The 26,999-nt window shown below is 60.0% G+C and overlaps 1 protein-coding gene across 5 annotated transcripts; it reads left to right on the plus strand.

The window, feature by feature from the left end:
- Positions 1-748: 748 nt before the first annotated feature.
- On the plus strand, positions 749-25,345 carry MICALL1 (MICAL like 1). Of its 5 annotated transcripts, XM_053895610.1 has the most exons (17): positions 751-1,265; positions 5,364-5,412; positions 5,895-6,036; positions 9,517-9,605; positions 10,942-11,084; positions 12,639-13,084; positions 13,709-13,766; positions 14,667-15,064; positions 16,478-16,896; positions 18,595-18,729; positions 19,353-19,479; positions 19,619-19,709; positions 19,871-19,944; positions 22,606-22,720; positions 22,921-22,967; positions 23,919-23,977; positions 25,117-25,345. In XM_053895610.1, exons 1-17 carry the CDS (start codon positions 1,120-1,122, stop codon positions 25,120-25,122), a joined length of 2,544 nt encoding a protein of 847 aa, XP_053751585.1. In that variant the 5' UTR covers positions 751-1,119; the 3' UTR covers positions 25,123-25,345. The 5 variants fall into 5 exon arrangements, with proteins under 5 accessions (XP_053751584.1, XP_053751585.1, XP_053751583.1 ...); XM_053895609.1 differs by having other exon boundaries at positions 749-1,265; positions 16,478-16,890; positions 23,919-25,345; XM_053895608.1 differs by having other exon boundaries at positions 752-1,265; positions 23,919-25,345.
- Positions 25,346-26,999: the final 1,654 nt, after the last annotated feature.

The raw sequence follows: 26,999 nt of genomic DNA on the forward strand, positions 1-26,999 counted from the left end.
CTGACCCGGGTCTTGGAGAGGGGAGCAGAATATGGCTTGGGGCTGAGGCCCAGAGCCCGGCTTGACAAGGGCCTGCTTCCCACAGGTCCGGCCCACGGGGGCCCCACCCGCCACCACTGTAATCCGTGCTGGCGAGGAGGAGATCCCTGAGCCTACACAGGGGGAGAGAACCCTGGAGGACCCGTGGCTAGGCTCAAAACATCGCTGAGTGGACACCTAGGCTGATGGGGGGGTGGGGGGGCATGGAGGCTCCCGGGCAGGCAATGGGGGGAGGGGACGGTGGCAGACAGGGCTGTGGAGGTCAGGGGTGTTTGGGAGCGGTGAGACAGGGTCGGGGAAGCGGGTGGCCATCTGGGGGGCGCTTTGCGGCCAGCAGGGGAACGACCCGACGGACCTGACGTGGGGGTAATGCCGGCGCAAAGTTTCGGGCCAGGAGAGCTGAGCGGGTTGAGGGGAATCAGTGTAGGGGATCTGCAGGTCCTTAGGCCGAAGCGTGGGAAGAGAGCAGAAAGGAGAATTCCAGGGGGGCATCGTGGCGGAGGTAGTGGGATGGAAGAAGTCATTGTGGGCCGGGCGAGTCTCCAGGAGGTGACGGGGCTGTCCCGGAGTTGTCTTGAGGGCTTCCCGAGGGGAAGCGGTGACCGGGACCGCGCAGCCGAGGGGGGCTGTGGGCAGTCGGGCCCTCGGGCGGGCGGGGGCGCGTCTGGGGGCGGAGCCGCCGCTGGGTGGGGCGCCAGGCCCCCCGCTCCCGGCGGCCGCGGGCGGGGACCGAGGCCAGCGGGACGCCCGCGCCCGCGCCCGGCCCACAGCGAGGGGGGCGGGCGGCGGTGAGTAGGCGGCGGCCGGCCGGGCCGGGCCACGCGGGCGGCGGCTGCTCGGGCAGGTCCGGGCAGGGCCGGGCAGGGAGCAGCGAGCCGAGCCGGGACCCCCGCGCCGGAGCCGGAGCCGGAGCGCGGACACCCAGGCCGCGGCCCCGCCTCCTCCCCGCCCTGCGCCCGCCGCCCGCGGGTCGGCGCCCGCAGCTCGGAGCGGCGCCGGAGCCGGAGCTGGAGCCGCCGCCGGAAACCGGCCCGAGCGGGGCCCGGGGGTGAAGCCTGATCCCGGCGGCGCCCGGAGCTCATGGCGGGGCCGCGGGGCGCGCTGCTGGCCTGGTGCCGCCGCCAGTGCGAGGGCTACCGCGGCGTGGACATCCGCGACCTGAGCAGCTCCTTCCGGGACGGCCTGGCCTTCTGCGCCATCCTGCACCGGCACCGGCCCGACCTGCTGTGAGTGCCGGGGTGGGGGGAGGCGGGCGGGCCGGGGAGTAGGGCGGCGCGGGCCCGAGCTGGGGACCCCCGCCCCCCTCAGTGACGCGGAGCCCGGGCTGTGGCAGGCGCCGCCCCCCGGAGACCGAGACGCCGACCCTGCCGACGGCCCCGAAAGACTTTGGAGGCACTGAGCACCCGCCACCCAGGGGGCACCCCCCCCCCCCTTCCCCACGAGGCCCCGCCCCGCCCACTGGGACACCGAACCTGTCCCCCATACTGGTCCGTGGCCTAGGGGCACCGACCCCGCCCATAGGGCACTGATTTCCGCCAAAGGGACGCTGAGCCCCCGTAGGCCTTGACTCTCTCTGAAGGGGAACCGAGCTCTCCTTGGGGACCCTGGGCCTTTCCCCGCACCACAGTGCTCTCAAACAGGCGCACTGAGCACCTCCCTCCCGGAGAGGGAGGCATTGAGGCCCGTCCCCTCTGTGAGGGGTCCCCCTTGCACACTTCTGTGGTTCCCCCATGCCGTCTTGTCTCCAGCCGGGCACAGAGGAGACCCCCGTTAAGAGTGGTTGGACGGATGGATATACACCCCCTACCTCCCACCGCAGTTAGGACACACCTCTGCCTCCCAAGTGTGTGCCCCACAGCCCTGCTGTCCTCAGTGGGGCAGGGTGGCTGAGTGAAGGCTCATAAGGTCTGTCTGACAGCCACCACGGGGCTGCTCCAGGGTGGGAAATGGCCCCTTCTTACCCCCAGCTGCCCAGTGGGGTTCTCATGGAAAAATTTATTCCGACCCACCCCCCCCACCCCCCCCCCCCGGAGCAGTTGGCAACTTGGGGCTTTGACCTCAGCTGGTCCTGCCTTGGGCCCTGGAACCTCTTCCATTCATTCATTCACTCATTCATAAGACACCAAGTGAAAATTAAGCTGGGGCCTGCCACTTCTGGGGCTTCCTGTCTCATCTGCAGCTTGAGACCAAGAGGTCCTTGCCTCTCTTGTGGACGGCGCCCCCGACAGGGCTCCCCGAGCCAGGCAGGCTCTGCAGTCTTTCCGTGTCTGTTCCACGGCAGACCTGTGCTCGCCCTGGGAGCATCTGGGGGGGCTCTGATGAGGGAGAGAAGGGAGGAGAGGATTGCCACAAGGATTCCATGGTGCAGATGTGCTTGGTTCACTCTGTACCGGTGGGGGGTACAACATCTGCGTGCCGTGGGGCCCTGTGTTGGACCCTGGAGCGGAGGGTTTGGGGGGACGAGGACGCGGAAGCGAAGCAGTTGAGGTGGAGACGCACACGGGCTTCTGCCTGCCGTGGGGCATGTGACAGCTGCAGTAACACAGACACAGGGTGGGTGAGCTCAGGAGTGGGGCTTGCAAGGAGGGAGGAGAGGGGCACCCACATTGGACCCGTGTGTTGGCAAAGAGGGCTCACGGGATCTTCTGTTTGGGCTGGGGGCGGGCCTCGAGGCGGGAGGCAGGGGACAGGGCCAGTGTGTGAAGGGACCTGAGAGTCAAGCTAAGCTTGTTGGGCCTGAGCTTACCAGTATCAAAGTGCAGGCTGTTGGGTTTTGTTCAGCTCCCACGTGTTCTAAGTGGGTGACCTTGGGTAAATCACTAGACCCCCCCCCCTCCGGGCATCAGTTCCCTCGTCTGTAAAGTGGGGTTGATAATAGGACCGACGTCACAGGATTGGTGTGAGGCAACGAGCGTGCAATTAACAGTAGTTATTGTAAGTTGTGTGATGAGTGTGTGTTATTCCTTCCTTTACTCAACAAGTGTTACAGAGTCACCACTCTGTGCTGGGCCCTGCCTGGTGACGGAGATGGCAGGAGCCAGGTGATGGCAGGTGCCAGCCAGAGGGGGCCACCTGAGCAGAGACCGGGGGAGGGAGCACTGCTGGGGCCTGTAACGCGTGGCAGGGGGGACCCGGAGGTACAGCTGGCCCGGAGCGCCAGGCTTGCTGGCTCAGGAGGGTGGATGGAGCCACGGGGGGGCTTTGTGGGTTTTAAGCAGGGGAGGGCAGCTCCCCTTCTGCGAAGAGATCCGGAATCCTGTCTAAACATTCATTTGTAGAGCAGGCCAGTGCCCGGGCTACCAGCCCATTGCGCAGCAGAGAAACTGAGGCCCAGCTGCCACATGAGGTGTAAGGAGGATCCCCATGAGAGTAGGGGCAGGGTAAGGGCCGAGGGCAAGAATCATCTGAAAGGTTCAAGCTCTTGGAGCTGTGGGCCCTGCCTCCGCTAGGGGGTGGGGTTTGCCCTCCTGAAGGGGCTGGTTCATTGTTCCCCACCCCTGCCCCCCTCCCTTGAGGACAGAGACCATGTGGGTTTCATTTTTCGGTCCTTCGTCTCCCCCAGAGCCAAATAGAACTTCCCAGGGTTTTTGAAAACTCTTAGAGAATATCTGTGTTACTAAAGTCCAGATGTTGATGAGGGACAGAGATGGGGGTGGGGGAAGAAGCTGGAGGAAAAATTAGCATCTCAGGGGCCCTTATAATTTTCACACTGTTTCCGGAATTTATTCATTCAGTGAACATTTATCGAGCACTTATGAAGTACCGGGAATGACACAGGGCATGGAGGGCACAGGGTGAACAAAATGTGACCCCAGCCTTCTAGGAACACTGCCAGGGAGGCTGAAATAAACTGCCAAGACTAGTTGCCTTTGTCTCATTGGGTCTCTGAACAAGCCTTTGCTGGGGCTGGGCTGGCGACTGCTCACCTATTCACAGAGCAGGAGGCTGAGGTTTAGGAATATGAAATAGCTTGCTTATGGCCAGACTCTCAGGCAGTGGCAAAGCAAGAGGACCTAGGGACCCGGCTTTGGGGTCGGGGGAGAGGGAAGCGACCCGGCCAGATGTGGCAAAAGGGCTGAGGCTCATACGTAGTCAGCTCCCCTGTCCTAGTCCACCCAGCCATGGGGCACCTCCCTCTGGGGTTCTCAGGCTCTCCTTTCCTGCCTCTGCCCACAGTTCATTGTCTGGGGCAGGAGGAGAAAGGCATGCCTTCCCGCTCCCTTGTATCACCGAGGCCCGCCCTTCACCCCGCCCAGACTCAACCCTAACCCTCCCCACCAACCTGGGAGGTGGTCTTAGAGCTCCCCCAACATACAGATGGGAAAAGGGAGGCCGAGACGACTGGTGACCTGCCCAAGGCCACACAGCCAGGCCCGGAAGAGCAGAGCCTGGGACCCTGACCTTGGAGGAGGTGCTGCCTGCTCTGGCCTCTGGGCCCACCGTCTGGGAGAGTCAAGGCGGCACTTTTCATCCATAGAAGGGCAAGGCTTTTGGCGGGGGCACCCGGGAGGCTGACGCGCAGGAAGGCTGTGCGAGTTGGTGTGGCCTCTCTGGGTTTGTGATATGCAGAGGAAAAGTCCAGAAATGTGGCTTCTCGAGGCCGAGTGGCTTCCCTTCTCTGGGTCTCAGGGTCCTCATCCGTAAAATGGGATAAATACCTGCCAAATAGAGTTGCTACAAAAATAAATTCCAGACAGGAACTCGGCACAGGTCAGCCATCTGTGGCTGTTCCTGTCGTTACAAACATTAGTCCTGGTCTTAGTGTTGTCTTTTTTTTTTTTTTTTAAAGCTTATTTGTTTTGAGAAAGGGGGGGGGGGAGAGAGAGAGAGAGAGAGAGAGAGAGAATCTCAAGCAGGCACAGCACTGTCAGTCCACAGCCCAACTCGGGGCTCGATCTCACGAGCCATGAGATCATGACCTGAGTGGAGATCAAGAGTCAGACGCTTAACAGACTGAGCCACCCAGGCGCCCCTTAGTTTTGTCTTTGCCACTGACTCAGGACTCGGCTTTCTGGTACAGTGAGAGGAGGGATCTTAAACTTGAAAGCTTGGACTTGAGCCCCGCCCCTTCAGAGTGATTTCCAGCCTCTGCTTGGATGCCGGAGGGGGCCATGAGCTCATCCTCTGCCCCCTCCTGGCAGACCTGGCTTTGTGAGCATGTGCTCGTTGCCTTGGTTTCCTCCTTGACTGTCCACAGACCCCTCCCCCAACCCTGCTGAGGCCCCCACTGGGTGGGATGAGGTCGGGGCCACTGTTCCTTCCAGACTCCATACCCCTGCCCCAGTCACCTCCTCAACGCTCCTCCTCCCCTTTACCTTTTGCAGAGATTTTGATGCGCTTTCCAAGGACAATGTCTTCGAGAACAACCGTTTGGTGAGTCCCCAAGCGGGTGGAAGCTCTGTGGGCTTGTGGAGGCTGTGGGCGTGTGGAGCGGGGTGGGAGTGGGCAGGGGTGTTGCAGGGCAGGAGCTGAGGCAAGGGGATCCTGGACCAGCTCCCTGAGAAGCTGCTTTGCACTGGGGCCCTGCCTGCTCCTCTCCCCACCCCCTTCTTCCTTCTGGCCCCCCTGTGTCTGGATTACCAGCCGGTCCTCCTCCAGACCATCATGTGGGACCAGAGGGGAGCCTATGGTCTCAGACCCTTCATCCGGCTGAGGGGAGCTGGGCCTAGGCTGAGGGCCACCCACTAACCCTGCCTCCTCCTCCTCTTCCTGTTGTGGCTGCTTTCATACCCACTCGTGCACCTGCCCCCGCTCCCCCCACTGCCTCTACCACTCCGCCTTCCCCCACCCCCGCCCCCACTCCTACCCTTGCACCCTCCCCTCTACCCCCCACTCCACACCTGCCCTCACCCCAGGCCTTTGAAGTGGCCGAGAAGGAGCTGGGGATCCCTGCTCTCCTGGACCCCAATGACATGGTCTCCATGAGTGTCCCTGACTGCCTCAGCATCATGACCTACGTGTCCCAGTATTACAACCACTTCTCCAGCCCGGGCCAAGGTGAGAGGGGACCAGCCCTACAGGGAGGCTGGTCCTGGGGGTGGGGCCGGGGATGTGCAGGACTGTTTTTCTGAGCGTTCAAAGGGGCAGCCGGAGAGGCAGCACATCATGTATTCACCAGATGATTCATTCAGGCACTGACATATGGACCGAGTACAACAGCACCGCGCTGGGCCCCGGGGGTGCAGCCGTTCACGATCACTGCCCTCGTGCAGCTCACAAGTCTCCTGGGCAAAAAACACCCAAACCAATCGCCGAACAAAATGAAGGTAGAGAGACAAAGCAGGGCGAGTTCATTCGCTGCCTGTGAGTTCACCTCTCCGGCACTCGGCACTCGCCCTCACTTCCTGTTTGCCGAAACTTCCCTGGGGTTTTTCCTCCCCAGCCAGCGAGACCTTCAAGGTCTGAACGCTGAGAGGCTGGGGAACTGGGGGTGGGGCTGGGGAACTTGGGGGAGCTACAGGGTACTTCTCTGCCCTGAGGTTACTGGCTGCTGAGCCCCCTGCCCCGGGGCATCCTCCTGCAGAAACCGACCTTGAGGACAGCTGGGCCTCTCCTTCTGCTGAGAAGAAATGCGCCCAGGGGGGGCCCAGAGGGGAATCGAGGAGCTCAAAGTCACGGAACAGGAAAGCTGAATGGCTGGACAAGAATCCAGCTGTCCTGACACCTGTGCTGGGTCCCCGGGGGCCTTGCCTCCGCTCTCCATGTGGACCATCCCAGACAACCTCTTTAAAAAAAAAAAAGTGTTCTATAAAGACAGATTTTTTTTTTCTTGCTAAGAGTAAAACATACTTCCTATAGAAAAGGGAGAACGTAGAGAAGAGCATAAAGATGAAAATAACCTGTTACCCACCCAGCCATAGAGATCGATAGTGTAATTGAACAGATACCATTATGTTTGTTTTGGTAGAAATCAAAATGAAAGTATTTCCTGAGCACCGAGTCCTTGGTGAGAGGCAGTAGGGTGGGCATTAAGAGCACGGACTTAGAACTTCAGCTTTGCCATTGACTCTCTGGATGACAGTGGGCCACCATGGCCCTCTGCCTGCCTCAGTTTCTCCTTTGCGATGGGGATAAGAATAGCACCCGTCTCTTAGGATTGCTGTGAGGAGCGAGGACCTGTGAACCTGTCTGGTCCTTATTTAGGACTCAAGGTTGATACTGTGACTTCTTTATTTCGTTGGTTAGAGTTTTAGCCTGTTTACCCAGAATTACAATTCAGTCTTACCTTCTGGAAGGTCCCTTGTTTCCAAACCCTCATCTCTTTCAACTGAGCTCTTTTCTGGAGGGCCACCCTTCCGAGGCCCTGTGAGGTGGGAGGGGCGGGGAAGGGCCTTCCACGATACTGTTGCTCGTGCCCTCTGTATTCTTGGGTCCTCACTGGGCGACCCTGGTGGGCCCAGCTCCCCTCGCCGCGTCTGGGTGGGATCACCCCCGTTCTTATTGCTAAAGGCACAGTTGGTGCTTTTCATACAACTTGGCCCCTAAATGCAAACCATTTTTATCCCACCTGATGTTCAGCCCACGGAAGCAACAGCAATGTGTCCCCACCCTGGGGGCAAAGCTGGCTGTCAGACTTCCCCAGATGGTCCTGTACTGTACTTCCTGGGCAAGTGGAAGGATTTCAAGGGCGATTTTGACTAGACTTGACTTTCGCTGGACTGGGTAGCTTTGGAACCTGGCCCTGGCTAAGACACCACAGCGCCGAGCCGAAGTCGGACGCTTAACCGACTGAGCCACCCAGGTGCCCCTCATTTAACAAATATTTACCGAGCCCCCTAGGGGGTGTGCCAGGTGCTGGGGAGAGAGCCGAGAACAGGAGGGAGGAAGAGAGAGCACAGGTTAACAGTAGGTAGCTTAACTGCAAAGAAGTCTGATGAAGGAGACAAATCACGGAACTGGGGTAAAAACCAGTGGGAGGATGAAGAGGCTCCTGGACGAGTGGTCACGGAGGGTCTCCCTGAGGAGCTGGCATCTGAGCTGAGCGTTGGACAGAGAGAAGAAGGAGGGCATTTGAAGATCTGGGGAGGAATGTTCCAGGCAAGGGGCAGCACAGGGGCCTGTGTGCTTCAGCGGGGAGTGGGCGGGACAGAGGGGATGAGGACAGAGGGGGATGATGGAGGGTGCTCCTCGATTAGGCTGCCCCGCTTCCAGAATCTCTGACGGTGACTCATCACACACGTTCCCATCACAGTCCAAGTTCACGCATGTGCGTGTCACTGAACCAAGTTTCAGGAAACGATTCTTCCCCTTAATGACATGTGATACACGCAGGGGCGCCTGGCTGGCTCATTAGGTAGAACATGTGCCTCTGGATCTCAGGGTTGTCAGTTCAAGCCCCACGATGGACGTGGCGAGTACTTAAAAAACACCACCACGGCCGTGGCGCCGGGGCCGCTCTTGATTTCAGCTCAGGTCATGACCTCAGAGTTTGTGAGTTTGAGCCCCGTGTCGGGCTCTGTGTTGATGGTGTGGAGGCCGCTTGGGATTCCCTCTCTCTGTCTCTCTCCAAATAAATAAATAAACTTAAAATAATTCTTAAAAAAAAATAAAGTTTGTCAAATGATATTTTAGACTACAGTAAGGAACTTGGGTTTTATTCTGAAAATTATCAAACCGTAAAATTGACTTGTTGGGGTATATGGTTTTCTGAATTTTAGATTTTTATTTTATCTTATTTTATTTTATTTTATTTTTACATGTTTATTTATTTATTTATTTTGAGAGAGAGAGCTTGCGCACAGCGTGAGCAGGGAGAGGGGCAGAGAGAGAGAGGGAAAGAGAGAGAGAATCTCAACTAGGGTCTGTGCTGTCAGCACAGAGCCCGACATGGGGCTCGATCTCACAAACCTGAGATCGTGACCTGCGCTGAAATCAAGAGTCAAGACGCTTAACCCACTGAGCCACCCGGGTGCCCCAGGTTTTTATTTGAATCATGGGGGTACAGAGTAGGCGCTCAGTGGATATTTGCTGAAATCATAAAGGGGCGGAGTCTCAGAGGGGGCTGGTGGGGTATGGTGGCGTCTTTTTTTTTTTTGCTTGAGGGAGTGCAAGCAGGGTTCTGGGCCACAGCAGCCCATTTTCCTGAATCTTCAGACCAGCGCCACGTGGCTCCTCTCTTTTCCTTCCCTCCAACCCCCTTCCCCCGGTGGGAAGGAAGCCACTGGTCCTGCCGCATACTGGGCGCTGCTGAATCTGTGATCCTACTGTTGCCTTAGCGTTTACGCTGCCCCTGAGCGGGAGGAGTCACTGTCCCATTTAGTGGAGGCTCAGGGAGGTTAACTAGCTTGCCCTTGCCCTTGGCTCGGAAGAGGAGGTGTCCGCTGGCCAGTGTGAAGTCGGGGCCTGCTCTGGTCCAGCTGTGTTGGGTGGTCTGCCCAAAGGCGATAGCTGTGGAGCTCAAGTTGTAGGCCAGGTGGGGGCCTCCTAGGACTTCAGGGTCTCTACCTGCCTCAGGGTCTCCCTCCTGTCTCTTGGCAGCTAGTGTCTCATCACCTAGAAAGGCCCAGGCACCCTCCTCCCCGCCATCCGGAGCACCTACTCCAGCACAACCAGGAGACAGGGCTCAGGTAGGCAGATGCCTGGGGTGGGCGGGCTGGGGCCACTGCGGGGTTCATTCTTGGGGCTTGTCCCATTGGCTTTGGCCGTAGAGCCTCATAGGCCAGGGTGGGTGAGGGGGCATGGGTCAGATTCCAGTCCCGTTCTGTGGGCAGGGAGCTCGTTTTCTTTCTCCAGGGCTTGGGGTAGAATCAGGAGCTGCCAGGCCTGGGAAGGGGGCATAGGACAGTCTGCAACACTGACTTTGCCCTCGTGGCGCTGGCAGGATTTACACGTTATCATAGAGCAAATTCTCCCCAGATTCCTGTTGAGACAGGGTTTTAGCTTCCCAGCATGTATCCTCTCCACACCTCTGGGACGTCGGTATTATGTGTCGAGAAAACTGAGGCTCCAAGAGGTTTCGTCACCTGTCCAAAGCCGGTCCCCTGCTCCCAGATGTTTAGAGGAGCCACACTTCAAATGTGGATAGCACTTCCCGGTGTGCAAAGGGCTTTTCCCCCTTCCCAGCTTCCCCTTGCTGGAGGGGCTCCTGAGGGACGGGGAGCTGGTGCAGCCCGGTGAGCTGGGGCTGAGACAGTCAGGGGTTCTAGGATTCCGTCTGCAGGAGGGAACCCAAGGCACAGAGGGGTATGAGAAGCAACCTCAAGGTCACAGTGCTTGGAAGCGGAGAAACCGGGATTTACATCTGCAGCCCCAGGAGGGGAGGCAGAGAAGGCAGACGAGGTGGGCCTACGAGGACAGTCACCCGTCAGGGGCCAACCTGCAGGGATGAGAGAGGGGAAGGGGTAATACAGCCAGGAGCCGTCTTTCTGGCCGGGAGGGCCCCAGAAACCGGAAGTCAGGAGTTTTGTTTCCATTCTGACCCGGTGACCTTGAGCCAGTCTCTCCCCCTCTCGGGGCTTCAGTTTCCTCATCTGCAAAGTGGTGACTGTCTCCCTCTGCTCCTCCGGGGCTCTGATGAAGTACATTACTACTGCAAAGCTGATGCGGACGTGGCGGGGGGGGGGGGGGGGCAGTGGCTTTTGGAGGGGAGGGGGACTATTCTTTAAAAAAATTTTTTTTTGAGAGAGAGAAAGAGACAGAGTGCGAGCAGGGGAGGTGCAGAGAGAGAGAGAGAGAGAGAGAGGGAGACACAGAATCCGAAGCAGGCTCCAGGCTCTGAGCTGTCAGCCCAGAGCCCGACGCGGGGTTTGAACCCACGAACCGTGAGATCATGACCTGGGCCGAAGGTGGACGCTCAACCGGCTGAGCCCCCCCAGCGCCCCGGAAGGGGGCTTTTCTTAAACGGGGTGACTGGTGACCACACCTCTACCCCCCCCCCCCCATGTGCCCACCCTGTCCCTGCAGGGTGAGGAGCTCTCCTCCGGCAGTCTGTCAGAGCAGGGCGCCCACCGGACCCCCAGCAGCACATGCGCAGCCTGCCAGCAGCACGTGCATTTGGTTCAGCGTTACTTGGCCGAAGGCAAACTATACCACAGGCACTGCTTCCGGTGAGTGGCGGGGGGAGCCTGGGGGGCAGCGGGCTTCACTCCCCCCCCCAGCACCCCATTTCCAGGGAGGGAGATTCCATGGACTCAGCGCCTCAGGGGGCCAGGCACGTTGTGGGGCTCTTCGTGCCGGAACATCTTCCTTATCCCCATTTTACCGATGAGCACACTAAGGCTTAGTGAGGGGAAAAGCCTCGCGCCGGCACGGAGTTAGAGAAGGAGCTGAGCTCAGGGGTTCTTCTGCCTGCAGCGCCAACGCTCTCCGAGGCTAACGACCTACTGACAATTCAGGAGCTGCCTTAAACGCCCTTGAGAAAAACAAAAAGGATTTTTAAAAAATCACGACTTGTTTTCAATGTGTGGCTCCCAGGGGAAGTCACGTTTAAAGAAAATGGAATAAGAGACAAGGAAAAGACAGATAACTTAGAAAACGTAGAAGAACAGTTTATTTATTCTTAATTTTTTTTAATGCTTATTTATTTTTTGAGAGAAAGAGAGAGAGAGAGAGACAGAGTGTAGACAGGGGAGGGGCAGAGAGAGAGAGAGAGAGAGAGAGAGAGAGAGACAATCTGAAGCAGGCTGCAGGCTCTGAGCTGTCAGCACAGAGCCCAGTGTGGGGCTTGAGCTCACAAACCGTGAGATCATGATCTGAGCCTTAACCGACTGAGCCACCCAGGTGCCCCAATTTGTATTTATTTAGTGTTTTATTTATTTTTGAGAGACAGAGACAGAGTACGAGTGTGAGAGGGGTAGAGAGAGAGGGAGACACAGAATCCGAAGCAGGCGCCAGGCTCCGAGCTGTCAGCACAGAGCCCAGTGCGGGGCTCAAACCCATGAACCGCGAGATCATGACCGGAGCCAAAGTCAGATACTTAACTGACTGAGCCACCAGTCGCCCCGGGAAAACATTTTATATGTTGCGAAAAAGCAATTAGAAAATAGTCGAGAGGCCAGTGACTGAGTTACACAACATGCATTTGACTCTGGGTGAGTTTGTGTCTATGTGAGTCTGTGTGTGTGTGTGTGTGTGTGTGTGTGTGTGTGTGTGTGTGTGTGCGCGCGCGTGTGTGGTCGCATGATGGCCGGGCCTGGAACCCCAGGGGCCTGATGGCAGAACTGAGGTGTCACGAGGGAAAAGTCTCAAGCAGGCCCATCGTTACACCAGCACAATCACCTTTGGCCACGAGCGCGGTGTTTTAAAGACTTTTCACAGTGTCTTCCAGTGGAAAACACGTTTGACACTGTGAGAGTTCTGACACGTGCCTGAATAAAAACCTGTGTAAACAGGTGCGCAACTGGCGTTAGAGTTCCCTAAAACAATATAGTCTCGCTTGTGCGATACACTCTGATGCGTCGTATTTCATTCTATTTCCTAAAACAACACCGGCAACAAAACCCACGTTGCCTGGAAGCCCAGCGTATTGAGACAGAATCCAGGCTGGCAGGTGGGAGGAGGGGAGGGAGGGAACGGCCTTGGCTACTGGGGGAGGAGTGGCCGGGGTCCCGGGCCCGGTGCCCGGCTAAGTCGACGCGCCCACCCCACCTTCTCCCTGGCAGGTGTCGGCGGTGCTCCAGCACGCTGCTCCCTGGAGCTTACCGAAGTGGACCCGAGGAAGGCACCTTCGTGTGTGCGGAGCACTGTGCAAGGCTGGGCCCGGGTGGGCGGTCGGGGACCAAGGCCGGGCCGCCTCTGCAGCCGAAGCAGCGGCAACTTGCAGAAGGAGCCGAGGATGTGGACGGAGGCGGCCCCGGCCCTGGTGCACCTGTCGGGGCTGAGGTGGATGTGCCCAAGGCCGGCCCCGAGGCCCGGCCCCAGATCCCCACCAAGCCCCGGGTTCCAAGCAAACCGCAGGAGCTGGGCAGCTCTCCGGCCGGCCGCCCCACGCCCGCCCCGAGGAAGGCGTCTGAGAACACGGCCCCGACGCCCCCCACGCCCCGGCCCCGGTCCAGTCTGCAGCATGAGACCCCGGGGGAGCCGGGTGGCGGCAGCGGCTTAGTAAATGGTGAGCGAGGGCTCAGGGGGGGCCGGGCGCTTGCAGGGGTGTGTCTGGGGTTTGACTGTGCGTGTGCACTGGGAGCACTCGTGGAGGCCTGAGCTGGGCCCTGGGGCCGGATGTCCTGCTGAGGCCGATCTGTGCCATCGAGGCACTGCCAGCGTCAACGGGGAGACGGGCACAGACGGAGGGGTTTCCGGAGAATGTGGGAGCCTGTCACGACGGGGGAGGGGGGGCTGTTGTGGGTTGCCTGGAGGCCACTTGGGGGTCAGGGGGAGCTTTGAGGAGAAGGTGATGCTGGGCCTGAGTTGAGGCAGTGTTTCCTGTCCGCACTGGGGACGTGTCCACGGGCCACTCGGGTTCCCCCTTCTCAGCTGAAATGCAGATGGGGTTTCCGGGTGCCCTGGCCTGGCCCCTATGACCGTTCTTTACCCGTCACCTTTGGTGCTTATCTAATGTCCCTGAGTGCCGGGCCTTGGAGGTGCAAGGTTGCAGGTGAGGTCTCCACGGCTACCTGGAGTCCCGGATCTGCCAGGTAGAAAGGGAGGGCGCCCCAGGTTCCCCAGTGCCCGACTCTGCCGCCTTGCCCACAGCCGCCCGTGGAGGCCTGTCTCACTCTCCTTTCCCATCTAGGAAGGCTGCACGAACCCCCCGTCCCCAAGCCGAGAGGGACCCCCAAGCTGTCTGAGAGGTACGCTGGCTCTGAGAGGCTTTCCTGCATCGGAGGCCCTGGTGGTGGGAATGGGGGTGTTCCTGGGACCGGGAGGGGGGGGGCGAGGCCTCCCGTGGGCACATGACTCACCAGCACACGCTCCCGAGGACGCGCAAGGCTCACTCTGGGTGGGGTAGGAGCGCTGTGCCCGCCTCTCCTTCCCTGAGGCTCCCCCCAGGGTCCCCACTTTGGGGCAGTAGTCTGGTGGAGACAGTGCCCCCGGGGCCCCTTTACCTCTCCAAGCCTCTGCTGCCCTGTGAACGTGGGAGAGCGCGGCCTCACTCAGAGAGCTGTTGTGAGAATTGGCAGCTGAGTCCAGAAAGACCCAGAAAAGCTCAGCTCTGTCCCTGGCTCAGGCCCTCCACCCCGGGACCCTGCGTCCTGCGTGCGGGCATCTATTTCCAACTGTTCTTTGGAGCTGTGCTTCCCCTGTGTGGTCTGTGAGGGAGAGGGTGGGCCCCAGCTGAAATGGGAGTGCACCCAGTGAGCGCTTGCTGTATACAAGGCACTCTGCCCATTGGATCCTTATAATAACCTTGTGAAGTGAAGACTGTTGTCCCCCTTTCATAGGTGGGCGACTGTGGAGAGAGGCTGGGTGACTTTCTCAGCCTCATGCAGAGAGCCGCTGTGGGTCCTTTCCTGGGCTGGGCTCATGGAGGCTGTGTGATGTGAAGGTTTACGCTCTCTGGGCCTTAAGGGGCCCAGCCGACGTGTGACTGTAACAGTGCATTTCGGCCTTGGACCCAGACTGGCCCCCCCTGGGCTGGGAGAGAAGGGTGCGGTCTCTCATCTACCTCCTTGGAAGGAACCGTCAAGAGAGAGGAGGCTGCTGTCCCCCCGCCCCCTAATGGTTTCTGCCTCTTCCCCACCTCCGTCCAGGACACCAGCCCCCAGGAAGGATCCCCCATGGATCTCACTGGTGCAGGCAGAGCCAAAGAAGAAGCCAGCCCCCCTCCCCCCGAGCAGCAGCCCCGGACCTCCAAGCCGGGACAGCAGGCGGGTGGAGAACGGAGGCGTGGCGGAGGTGACCCAGCAGAGTCAGGTGACAGCTGGCCTGGAGCCCAAGCCCTACAACCCCTTCGAGGAGGAGGAGGAGGAGGAGGAGGAGGAGGAGCAGGAGGCGTCCCCAGCTGCACCCGGCCTGGCCACAGGCCCCGCCCTGGCCCACTCGGAGTCCACACCCAAGTCCCTGCACCCCTGGTATGGCATCACCCCCACCAGCAGCCCCAAGACAAAGAAGCGCCCTGCCCCCCGAGCGCCCAGCGCCTCCCCACTCGGTGAGTGCCATCTCTGGGAGCCCCCCGGACAAAACTCGGGGCTCGGCTGCCTGGGTCAGCCCAGGGCTGGGGAAGGGTGTGTGGTGCGGTGGGATCCCCGCCGGGCCAGGGGCCACGTGTGTCCTCTCATTTAATTCGAGAGCAAACCGGTGAGGTGGGTGGTCACACTCCCATTCTGCAGGTGAGGGAGCTGGGGCACAGAGAGGGTAAGTGATTTACCCCAGGCCTCATAGCACGTAAGCAGTAGAGACAGGATGTGTCAGGCAGGAGGCTCCAGACTCTGTACTCCTAACCCTTCGTAGTGCGCCCGCAGGTGAGGTGTCGTGAGGGTTATATGTGCGCCCCAGCCAGGGGTTCAGCGCAGCCCGGCTCGCGGAGAGCGTGCGGCAGGGGTTGGCTTGAGTCCGCCTGTCTAGTCACCACCCTCCAGTTGCCGGGCACCTGGGACTCTGACCTGGCTGTGTGTGACACATGCGTAATGACCTTGAGCAGTTCCTTCCCTGTGTCCGTCTTCAGTCTCCCCGTCTGGAAGATGGAGGTGGCGGGCCGGCCCCAGGGCGCTGTGCCCCCTCCGCCCATTGCGCCCTCTCGCGTCCAGGCACGTCGTGGTTTTTGTCGCTCACCGTCTTGCGGGTTTTCTCAGGCCTTGGGCCTGGTCACCTTCCACCGCGGCTGGGGGGTGGCCCTCAGGACCTCAGCGGGAGCCCCTTAGACGGTGGGACTGAGAGCACGTGCTCGGTTCCCTGCTCCGGCCCCTGCTGGAGCCCTGGGACCCTGGAATTAAGGGTGGCTGGCAGCTTCCGGATGCTTCGGGCGGGATGAGTGCTGAGTCCCACATAGCTGTGTCAATCCCAGCCCTTCCCGGGCAAGTGCCTTCTCTCTGGGTCTGTGGCCTCATCTGGAAAACACGGATGGTGGTACTTCGAAGCACGGTGTCCATCATCCACGCGAGGACTAGCGCGACACGGGGCGGTGCCTGGCCAGGGCCGGCCGCTGCGAGGGCTGCGGGCTCCTTCCCTCTCCTGCTGGTCGAGGCAGAGGAGAGGCCAGCCCTGATTCCGTCTGCCCTCCCCTCCTCTGGCAGATCTGCCCCTTCCATTGGGCTTTGCCTTGGGTCAGATCGGACGTGGGCGGGGAAGTAGAGGCAGCCGCCATGTGCACGAGGAAGCGGGGAACAACGTGGAAACCCGGGACGACAGGTGTGCCATGAGGTGGCACAGCGCATCCCAGAGTGCGGGGGATGAACGCGGATGATTTGGCCCCTCCTGACCTGGGTCCTAGCACGTTGCTGGGAGTGCCTCGACCGGACGCGGGAGGACGTCCAGGGCCTCCCCCAGCCCTGTGGAGAGTGGGGGGCGTGAGGTGAGGCTGTACCTCCTCGTGTGGCGCTCACATGCTCGTTTGTTTGCCCAGCTCTCCACACCTCCCGCCTCTCACACTCGGAGCCTCCCTCGGCTGCCCCGTCGCCAGCCCTCAGCGTGGAGAGCCTGTCCTCCGAGGGCCCCGGCCAGACCCCGCCTGGGGAGCTTCTGGAGCCACCGGTCGTGCCCAAGAGCTCCTCAGAGCCTGCAGTCCACGCCCCTGGCACCCCCGCGACCTCTGCCAGCCTCTTCGCCAACTCCTCCTCCCTCTCCTCCTCTGGGGAGCTGGTGCAGCCCAGCACAGACCGGATACCCCAAGCCAGCCCTGGCCTCGCTCCCAACACTAGGGGCAGCCCGGGCCCCCAGCCAGCCAAGCCCTGCGGTGGCGCTGCCCCCACGCCTCTCTTACTGGTTGGAGACAAGAGCCCCGTGCCTTCTCCTGGAACCTCATCCCCGCAGCTCCAGGTAAAGGTGAGTTCTCCCCGCCTGCTAAGAGCTGCTGTCCTGTCCGAAGGATCTGTCCAGTGGTCTGACTTATTTACTGACCCGGATGTGTCCCTCGGCCCATTCACGACTGTATTTGCGGAGGCACGGATTCATCCACCCGTCCACCCGTGCATCCGTTCCCCTGTCCCCATGCCTGGCCCTTCATGTAGTGATGCGTCCGGGCCCCTGTCTACTTGCCTGTCCCGTGTACTTGTCCCATCGGGACCCCTTCACCCAGCCACCGTCTGTCTTCGCGTCCTTCTGTCCACCTCTCCATTCTCTGAGGCCCTGCTTCTGCCAGAGGCCCCCTCCCAGGCTCACCCCAGGCTCTGTCTCCTCTTGGGGGTAGAGTGGGCAGGGGGCTCGTTTTCCAGGTGACCTTCGTGCCTGTTTGTGTAACTGTTTCTCAGTCCCGTGCCAAGGACCGGGGGTCATTAGGGATCAGGACACTTCCTCTAGGCGTCTAGTTCCTGAGGGCACCTCTCTTGTAGCCACAGTCCTTTTGGGCCACCAGGTTCTGATGGTCCACATCTGCGCACTCTCTGTAGCCCGCTGGGGCCCAAGGCTCGTGCAGCCCCCGGGGGCAGGGTGGCAGGACAGCTCATGGGGGTGGGGGGTGGTGGCCATAGTCATGGTCTGATGGACCTGACAGAGGATAAGTCGGGGGAGAGGGCTGAGCTTTCGGTCCAGACAATTTAACCTGCCCCGGCCTGGGCAACGGCGTCCTAGCCAGCCCCGCCACCCGCCTGCTGTGTGACCTTGAGAAGGCCCTGGCCCTTCTGTGGGCCTCGGACTGCTCTGGGGAGGCCCAGGGTTCCTTAGGAGGGGCAGGTAGGGGAAGAGGTCAACTTTGGACACCTCCCCCTTCAGGCAGCTCCTTTTAAACGTCTTCTTCCCATCCTGGGGTGTGTGTAAGGTTGGCTTGACAGTTGGTGCTGAAAGGCTGAGAACCCTGAGGAGCTTGGGGGCCTCGGGCTGTTTGGTCCTGCTGGGCCCCTGCGGGCGCTGCCCTGTGGGAACCAAACCCTGTCTCCTTGCCATGCCTGGACTCAGGCCCTGGTACTTTCCCTGCTTTAGAAATCCCAGGGCAACTGCCAGTCCAAACGAATCCCTGGGCTGGCACAAGTGAGAGGAGCAGGGCTCCCTCCAGCCTCCCTGAGCTGCTTGGAGAAAGTTGGGTAAACACTCCTGGGAGCACTGCAGGCCTCAAGTGAGACCTTTCCGTGGGGCCCACGATGACCCCTCTGTTTCCGATGAGCTGGGGAGAGCAGTTGGAAGACGCTGGCGTCGCTCGTATTGGCAGGCGAGGCCCTGTCCCAGTGCTGGGGCGGCCTGGCTGTGCTGGCCTTGGAGGGGGCAGGGGTCTCCGCAGAGGGTCAGACAGATGCAGGGCTGTGGATACGTGGAGGGGGGTGCAGCAGAGAGAGGGTAGGGGTCTTTCCTGGACAGGGAGGAAGCCACTCTTTTCCTCCATCTACTGGCCAGATGGAAGGTGGGATCTCTGCTTTCACACTTCCTGGCCGGGCGGTGCTGGGCAAGGAGCTTCGTTTACCTCTCTGAGCCCGAGTGCCTGTTAGAAAAGGGTGGTTGTGAGGCCTGAGTGAGCTGTCTGGCAGAGGGGGGCAGGGCTTGTCTTACTGCCTCTTCCCCAGACTTATCCTCTGCCATTCTCCCTGCCTTTAGTCTTCCTGCAAGGAGAATCCCTTTAACCGGAAGGCATCACCCACAGCATCCCCAACCACAAAGAAGGCCACCAAGGGATCCAAGCCAGCCAGGCCACCTGCCCCAGGACACGGCTTCCCACTCATCAAGCGCAAGGTACCAGCCACTCGGCTGCCTGAGCCCTGGGGACCCCCTCCCTTGGCCGCCTCAGGCATCCCCTGGGGCTCTCCCAGAGGCTGCCTGTCTGGGCAGCTGCCCTCGGATGCCCCGAGGGTGGCCTGGTCGGGAGGTTTAGCTTGCAGCCAGGGGGATTTTGAGCAGACCAGCTGTTCTCAACCGGGCGCAATGAGTGATGCATTTAACTTGTTACTAATAATAGTTCAAGGATCAAAGCACTCACATGATATACTTGTCGTTAAACAGATTAGAGCGTTCTCGAGTTTATCTGCCCACTAGGGTCACTCTCTCACATTGTGGTATCATTTCTGGAGGGGCAGAGAAGCGGGGGGAGGGTTGCCACGAGAGGCAGGAAGTTGTGCCTCCCTCTGGGTGTGCCTGTTGGCGCTGGCTGGGGCCAGGGGCATCAAGGGGCTGTGGCTGTCCCCACAGCCACCCTTCCCTGCACCGGGATCCTGTACCTGGCCACGCTGGGGGGTGGCACACAGCCTAGGGCCCGGGTCTGTGGTGGCCAACGCTGGCCAGAAATGGCTAAAGCTCCTGGAAGCGGGCAGGTGGGAGGAATGGGCTGTCCTTCAGGTCACCGGGGCATTGTCGGGCAGGTCCAGGCTGACCAGTACATCCCCGAGGAGGACATCCACGGAGAGATGGACACTATTGAGCGCCAGCTGGATGCCCTGGAACACCGTGGGGTCCTGCTGGAGGAGAAGCTTCGTGGCGGAGTACATGGTGCGGGGGCTGCTGGGAGGGCCTGGCGGGTGGGACTTAGGGGTGACGGGAGGCTCTCTCCCTGGGGGCAAGCCCCGATGGCTCCTTCGGGGGCTGGAAGCGCCGCCGGCCCTGGCCTCAGCGGGCATCTGGCTTCCAGAGGGCCGTGAGGACGACATGCTGGTGGACTGGTTCAAGCTCATCCATGAGAAACATCTGCTCGTGCGGCGGGAGTCTGAGCTCATCTATGTGTGAGTGCCCCCCCTCCCCCCCACTTGGCCCCCTGCTCCGGTCCCCAGAATCCGCAGAGTTTACAACGGAGAATCTTCCCTATGTTCCCTCGTCGCTGACAGCACAGGGCAGGGCAGCCATGCAAGGGGCAGGGTTAACAGTCATTGTTCCTGCCTTCTAGTTTCAAGCAGCAGAACCTAGAGCAGCGCCAGGCGGATGTGGAGTACGAGCTGCGGTGCCTTCTCAACAAGCCCGGTGGGTATGGGCACACGTGCTCCTCTGGCACCCGCCCGGGGGGCCTGGCGACATTTAGGAGTGGGCTGGGTGCTGACCCTCCAGACTGGGGATAGGCGGACGCCGGGAGCAGGGCCAGAGGAGGAGAGCACCGGGGGCGTGTCGTCTGGGTCACGTAACAGGTGGTACACGGGCTCGAGCGATGGCAGGACAGGGAACGGCATGGCCGGTGTGGGGTTGTGGACTCATGTGGCATCAGGGGTGACAAGGCTCTCAGGCAGCACCAGGCCTGGGAGCAGGCTGGCCTGTTTGGGCTGCTCCCTCTCCTGGAACTTGTGGGTAGAGCGGCACCCACTGGGGAGGGCCTTCAGGCTCCAGGGCCCGGGGCTGCCCCAGGTGAGTGGGTGACAGCAGATGCCTGGCCATCAGGCTAGAGCATGGCAAGATTGCACCAGCGGTGGGAGGGAAGGTGGGTCCCCTGCACAGTGTGGCTCAGCGGGACCCTGGGAGTGGCTCTGGGAGAGGCAGGAAGGGCCTAGAAGGGTGGACGGGCAGCGGGAGGGATCGGGTGTGTGTGGAGTCACATGGTCCTGTGTTCTGCCACTAACAGGCTGGGAGCAGTCCCACTTGGGCTCAGGTCATGATCTCACGGCTCGTGGGTTCGAGCCCCGTATCGGGCTCTGTGCTGACAGCTCAGAGCTTGGAGCCTGCTTCAGATTCCACCTCCAACTCTCTGTCCCTCCTCTGCCTGTGCGCTTTCTCTCTCTCTCTCTCAAATATAAACATTTAAAAAATTTTAAAAAAACATGCTGGAAGCAGAGGATGGGGGGTGTGTGGGGGGGCGCTGGTTAGGCAGGTTTCTCAGTCTCTCTGAGTCTTAGTAGCTTCAAGTGTAAGACAGGATAAAGGTACCCACCTTGTAGGATATTCCTGGGACCAGGAGACAGTGGGTAGGGAAACACTCCGTGCCCTCTGAGGGGCTGATGGTTGATGGTTATTACATGTGGCCGAGTTGGGGTCTTTGGCCATGACATGTAGCTGAGCCACAGCTAGGCAGAGAGATCAGAGGTATCAGGGCTCTTGACCACTTCTTGGTCCAGGCAGTGGACCTCACTGTTCCCATTTCACAGATGAGGCAATGGAAAGCTGGAGGTTGAGAGTCTTGCCCACTGGTGGGGGGGCTGGGCTTCTAATCCAGGTCTCTGACCCTGGCCTGTTCCTGGACACACAGCCCTTCCTGTCTGCTGGGACAGTGGCCCTGCCTCTCCACTGACTGAGGAACTTGGGGGGCTGGGTGAGACCCAAGGCAGGAGTGTCTCTGGAAGCCACTCCCTGCTATCTGTGAGTCATTCCCAAATCTCCTGGAGGCTAGGGCACAGCCCCCACCCCCGCCCCCTCCCCCCCCACCATGCAGAGGGAGCCACAGTGACATTCTGTGGCTGGGGTGGGCGCAGCACCTGCACCCCCAGGCCAACCTGGGCCTGGGCATATTGTGTTGCTTCTCCAGCCTTCTGTGTGGTAGCAGCACGTCCTGGGCTTGTCATCCTGTCCCAGATGTTGCCTTTGCAGAGATGTTGCCTTTGGTTTATAAGGCCCCAGATGAGGTAGGGACCCACAAAACACCAAAAGGGCTGTGGCTTGGGGGTGTCAGGTTCCCCGGGCTCCAATCCTGGCTCTCCCCTTGCTGTGTGATACTGGTCAAGGACTTAACTTCCCTGAGCCTCAGTTTCCCCACATGTAGGTTAGGGACATAACCTCCCTGGGCCCAAGGTTTGGGAAGCGTCAGAGTAAGATTTGATTTGGGCCGTGACTCAGAAGCCCGTGCTGTCCCCAGAACTGTGCTGGGCCACCTGCTCCTGAGCTTTGGCAAGATGAGGTGTTAGGACATTGGGACAGGACTAGGAGGCCTCAGGAAGTTTCTTTCGAGACAGGGAGGCCTGTGGTGCCAGGTGTCGTGGAGGGAAGGCTAAGAGTGGGCACCCTTCCCCTGGGAAGCTATGGGCTGGATGAGAGGTAAAAAGGCACAGGTGGGCCCCTGGGTGGTCCTGTGGGATGGCTCGGGTTCTTGGGAGGAGGCTGGTGGGGCAGTAGGTATGTGAGACCTCAGGGACACCTCCTGGCTGGGCTCCCCGCCCCTAAGTTCCTGTCCCCTCTAATCTGCCCTCCTTCATGGCATTGTGTTAAGGTCCCGATGTGCCACTTGGGTCCACACACTGCCACACACTGCTTCTACAGTGCAAGGACCTAGGAGTCCCCTGTTGTCTCCCCCCCCCACCCCTCGGCCCCACTCTGGCCAGCCCACCTTTGGAGACTCTTAGCAGGCCCAGCCTGCATCCTGGCTCTTCTAAGAAACCACCTAGTGAACATTTGTGGAACAGAAGCAGGAATGCTTCGGCAAGAGCTGGTCTCTGTTCTCGGAACGTGTGTTGTACTTGCCCTCCTGGAGCCCCCTTGAAAGGTTTTTTGGTAGGCATCCTAGTATGCTTTGTCTCTGCCAGAACCACCTTCGTTTCCCCCAGCACTTGTCATCCCCACCCAGCTGGGCCCCTCCTTTCTGTCCTCATAGGATCCAGCATGGGGCCAGCCCGCAGCCGCCTCAGCACTTAGGCATTGGTTCCTGGCTTCCTGGGAAGGCAGGCGGGTGTCCCCCCACTCATGCCCCCGACCTTTCTCCCTGGGCAGAAAAGGACTGGACAGAGGAGGACCGGGGCCGAGAGAAGGTGCTGATGCAGGAGCTCGTGACCCTCATCGAGCAGCGCAACGCCATCGTCAACTGCCTGGATGAGGACCGGCAGAGGTGACATGGCTGGGGAAGGGCTACCCCCTGGGGTTCCTTGCCGGAGGGGTCCGGAGCAGGCCTGGCCAGCCCTGTCCTCACTGCCAGCGATCCCAGCGCACCCTTGCTCAACCCTGTCGGAGGGACTCAGAGGCTGGAAGGGACTGAGAATATCCGGGCCTTCCTCCTGTGCGACCCTCGGCTTCCCTTTCTCGTTTCAGGGAGGAAGAGGAAGACAAGATGTTGGAAGCCATGATCAGGAGGAAAGGTGAGGCCCTCCTGGGGCTCTGGTTCCCCAGAACGGTTGGCGGGCAGGTTGGACAGAGGGTCGGAGCGGATGCTACAGGGACGGCGTGTGCAGACTCCCAGCCTCTCTCTTGCCGGGAGGGCCGTGTGTGGCGAGAAGGGCTATGGCCTGGGCTGGGAGTGGGGGGGCTACAGGGAGGGCTGTGGTGGGCAAGGGGCACTTTCCTAGGGTGGCTGCCTGAAGCCAGGCATTCCTCCTTGACATCTGGAGCTGATCTTGGAGGAGTTGGCGGCCTCACACAGCAGTGCCTACCAGAGATGAGACGGTGCCCAGAATGGTGGAAAGGGCACTGGCCGCGGAGTCAGGAGACCCGGGTTTAATCTTGGTTCCACCAGTGACTCATTCTGTGGCTTTGTGGTTGGGTCTGGACTCTAGTCAGGCTGCTTGGGTTCCAGTCCCAGATCTGGAACTTACTAGCTGGGTGACTTGGAGCCCCAGCCGTTTCAGCCCTGTAGGCCTCCCCCTCCTTGTCTGCAGATTGGGGGTGATAGGGGCACCCCTTCACGGGAGGGCTATTCCGATAATGCATGTAAATAAAGCACTTAGCCCCGGGCCTGGCAACTACAAAGAGCTCTGTTGGTGTTAGTTCATTTCAAAGGCCCACATTCTCGTTGTCTATAGGCAGATGATTTCTGAGGTTCCTTCCAGCTCTGTCCGTGTTTGCGTTGTAACCCACAGAGCTGAGCACCAGCCTAGGGGTCGGGCCTTTTCATGATAAATCTTGGCCACGCTTCAGAGTTCCAGACTGTTTTCACATTCGTTTATTTCCGGATCCTTGCCAGAAACCCCATCCTGTAGGCCCAGAAAGGTGAAGTGACCTGCCCAAGGTTCCACACGAGGTGGAGGGGCGGAGCTGGGCCTCCGTCACGGCCCCTGGCCTCTCCCGATGTACTCCCCCTTTCTCTTCTGCAGAGTTCCAGAGGGAGGCTGAACCCGAGGGCAAGAAAAAGGGGAAGTTCAAGACCATGAAGGTGCTGAAGCTGCTAGGGAACAAGCGTGATACCAAGAGCAAGTCCCCGGGGGACAAGAGCTAACAGCGAGGGCAGCCAGCTGGGACTTTCACCCCTCCTGGCTCAGCCCCTGGGCTGTGCTCCACTCGAGGGCGGCTGGGGGGTGGGGGGCTCCCTGCTTCCCATCAGGATCAGTCCTGAGGAAAGATGATGCAAGGGGAGGGGGCCTCTCGGTGACAGCCTCTCCCTCCTCAGGGTCCTGTTGCTGGTCTGGGCCAAAGAGTTTTCTTCCCCCTTCTCTGAGCCATAGGCAGCTGTGGCTCAGCTCTGCCCAGTCTGGTTCTGGTGCTTCCAGATGCTGGGACTGACCCACGGAGCCAGCAGGGTCCTGGGTCCAGGATCCAGGGAGGGGCCGCGGCCCAGCACACCCGCCTTGCCCACCACCCAGCCCCTGCTGTGACGGGCAGCCCCTTGGTCCCTCCTCTTCCCTTCTGTACTGTGTCCAGCTGGGATTCTTAGCTGTCACAGTCCTGACCTGGAGGTCCTTCCGCCCGCGTGGTCCGCCCATGGCAGACCTCCGGCCGGGGTCTCCTGCCTTCAGGCCTCTGCTGCTGTTGGCAGGCCAGCACTCAGGGCTTGGTGGCCCTGGCTTCTTCCTGCCCCAGCCCTGGCTCTGCGTCCCCGTTTTCCTTTCCAGTGCAGGTGGCCCTGAATCTGTTTCTCCTCACTCAGGAGCTCTATTTATGAAGTCTAATTAGGTTTGAGCTCATTACTGTGTCCTCAGACACAAACGGGCCTGATGGACAAATCCCTCCCTCTGTCCCTCAGAGTTCTAGGAGGGGCCTCTCTCATTTCCCCTGGTTCCATAGGAAACCTCACCCCCCGGAGCCACGGGGCTGGGCGGCCACGCCGGGTGGATGAGGGTCTCTGGGAGGCAGGCCCCGTGGCAGTTCCGGTCCCCGATCATCAGCCGAGGGAGGATGTTTCACAGAGGTGCTAATCCTGGTTCCTTAACACATTGTAGTCTGACCCCTCACTTGGACCTCCCCCCACCTCCCCCAGGGCTGGGGATGGTGGGCCCGTTCCTGCGTGTGGCCGTCACCAGTCTGTCTACTCACACTCGACTGTTGTCCGTTCTCTCCTAACTCGTTCCCCTGAAGGACTGATGGCCACTGACCCCACTGAGATGGCCAGGGGAGAGGAGGAGCCGATGGGGACAATGGCCTTTTCCCCAGGGAATGTGTCCAGCAGCTCTCGGTCAAAGCACTGTTGCTATAAGCTATCTCTGGGGTGCTCCGGGGCACCCCCCTCAGCACACCTCTGGGGAAAGTACGCACTGTATTAACTCACGAGGATTTTCCTCGCCAACAATAAACGGAGACAACCTCAGCTGCCGGTGCCCTGGAGCCTTGGGTGCTTTGCCCTTAGCCAGGTCTGCCTACTTCCCTGTGTCGGCCGCATGCCGTGGCCGGACATCTCTGGTCACCTGGGCGGGACCTGTGGGGCCGTCCCTGCCAGGGAGCCTTGGTCCTCAGTGCCTGCCAGTGGGCAGGACTCTTCTGCAGCTGGGAGAGGTGGCTCCCGCACCTGCACAGCCCCTGGCGGTCTCCTTCCAGACGTGCCTGTTGACCTGGAGCTGGTCACCAACTCCACAAAGGCTTTCAGGGGCCAGGCAGGTCACACGCATGACCGGGCGGGGTATAACCTGAGGAGTGGCTCTGGCAGGCCGTCTGGGTGTCTGGAGACTCAGGTGGTGGGGACTGGGGCGAACTGGGGTGTCTATGCCCCCAGCTAAAGGGGGAAGTTCTTCGTTACTTAAGTCAACTGTAGTTTGTGGGAACGTGGGCCCAGTGTTGCCAGACTCTTCCATTTCTCAAAAGAAGCTAGAAATCCAGATTGCGTGTGCGTGTGATTTGTAAACGTTGGCAACGAATCTGAATTTAAATCCAGGGTAGGCTGTATTGTCACGGGTGGCCAAATTTGTCCTGGCGTTCTCCAGTTTGCTGCCTCTGGGCTATGTGAGGGGGCCTTTGAGGTGGAGGACAACCGTCCTTGTCATATTATACCCTCTGCCCTCAGGTTCTGGAGGGTGTGTGGACACAGGCCTCCCATGGAAATGTTCCTGAGCCAGCCCTTCATCTGGCCTCTTCCACTTACCTGTTTGGGGCTACGGGGCCATGTTTGTTCTGCAACCCAAAGCTCGGGTCATGTATGTGGCCTGTAGGATGAAAGGCATCCCTCCAGGTGGCAGTGTTGGTTGAAATCGCCAAACAAAATTTTTGAGGGGTGAGAAGGGGGATTTTGTTAAAGCACGGGGACGGGACCCGTGGGTAGGAAGAGTGGCCTAAATTTCCAAAATATTTTGACGTGTAGGGAGAGGAAAGTGTCAGAATACCGGAGAATGTAGGGCTCGTGGCTGTGAGAAGAAATGGGGACGTCCGTGTACTGTGTGCCAGGCCTGGGGGGCTGTTCTTGTGGTCGGAGGTCTCCGTAGCCCTCTGAGGCAGGGTTTCGCCGACGAGCAGTCAGAGCGGAGTCTGGGGTGCCGCCCAGGCTCGCAGGGCACAGGCTGGGATCGGAGCTCCAAAGCCGGGCTCTTTTGGTCTAGCTGTCTCCCACCCTTGTGTCTCTGTGGCCCGCGGGTTTAGCGGAAAGAGCGAGAACTAACTTCTAACCCTTAGTGGGCTACTTGAGTTGAATGCCTTGGTTACGGTGTCCTGGGGAGCCTCAGATTTCATACAGTGGGTAGCAAACCGTCCCAGGGCTTTATTGAGCAAAAGGAACAGGTGAAATTCAGCACCTGCCATGGTGCCCGGCCATGGGCTGTTCAAGAGGGGTTGGTTCTCATTTCCACTTGAGACGTGCAAATGGCTAAAAACCATCCGGGCTTGAAAAGTCCCAACTCCTGGAACACATCAGCCTTCCCTCTGAAAACAAAACAGTGCGTGTGATGACCTAGGGTAGAGGTGTCTTACTGGCCCGTTAATGGTAGTAGTTAAACATTTGCCCGAGGCTGTAAGAAGTCAAATAAGTAGGTCCTAAG

Source organism: Panthera pardus, unplaced genomic scaffold (genome assembly GCF_024362965.1).
Source record: "Panthera pardus isolate Hobbes unplaced genomic scaffold, ASM2436296v1 HiC_scaffold_6, whole genome shotgun sequence".
NCBI lineage: Eukaryota > Metazoa > Chordata > Mammalia > Carnivora > Felidae > Panthera > Panthera pardus.

Bases quoted from the DNA above. Each gene is read 5' to 3' on its own strand.
- MICALL1 (XM_053895608.1), top strand. From the start codon at position 1,120: ATGGCGGGGCCGCGGGGCGCGCTGCTGGCCTGGTGCCGCCGCCAGTGC. The intron at 6,037-9,516 runs GTGAGAGGGGAC...GTCTCTTGGCAG, and splicing joins CTTCTCCAGCCCGGGCCAAG to CTAGTGTCTCATCACCTAGA. The intron at 22,721-22,920 runs GTGACATGGCTG...TTCTCGTTTCAG, and splicing joins CTGGATGAGGACCGGCAGAG to GGAGGAAGAGGAAGACAAGA.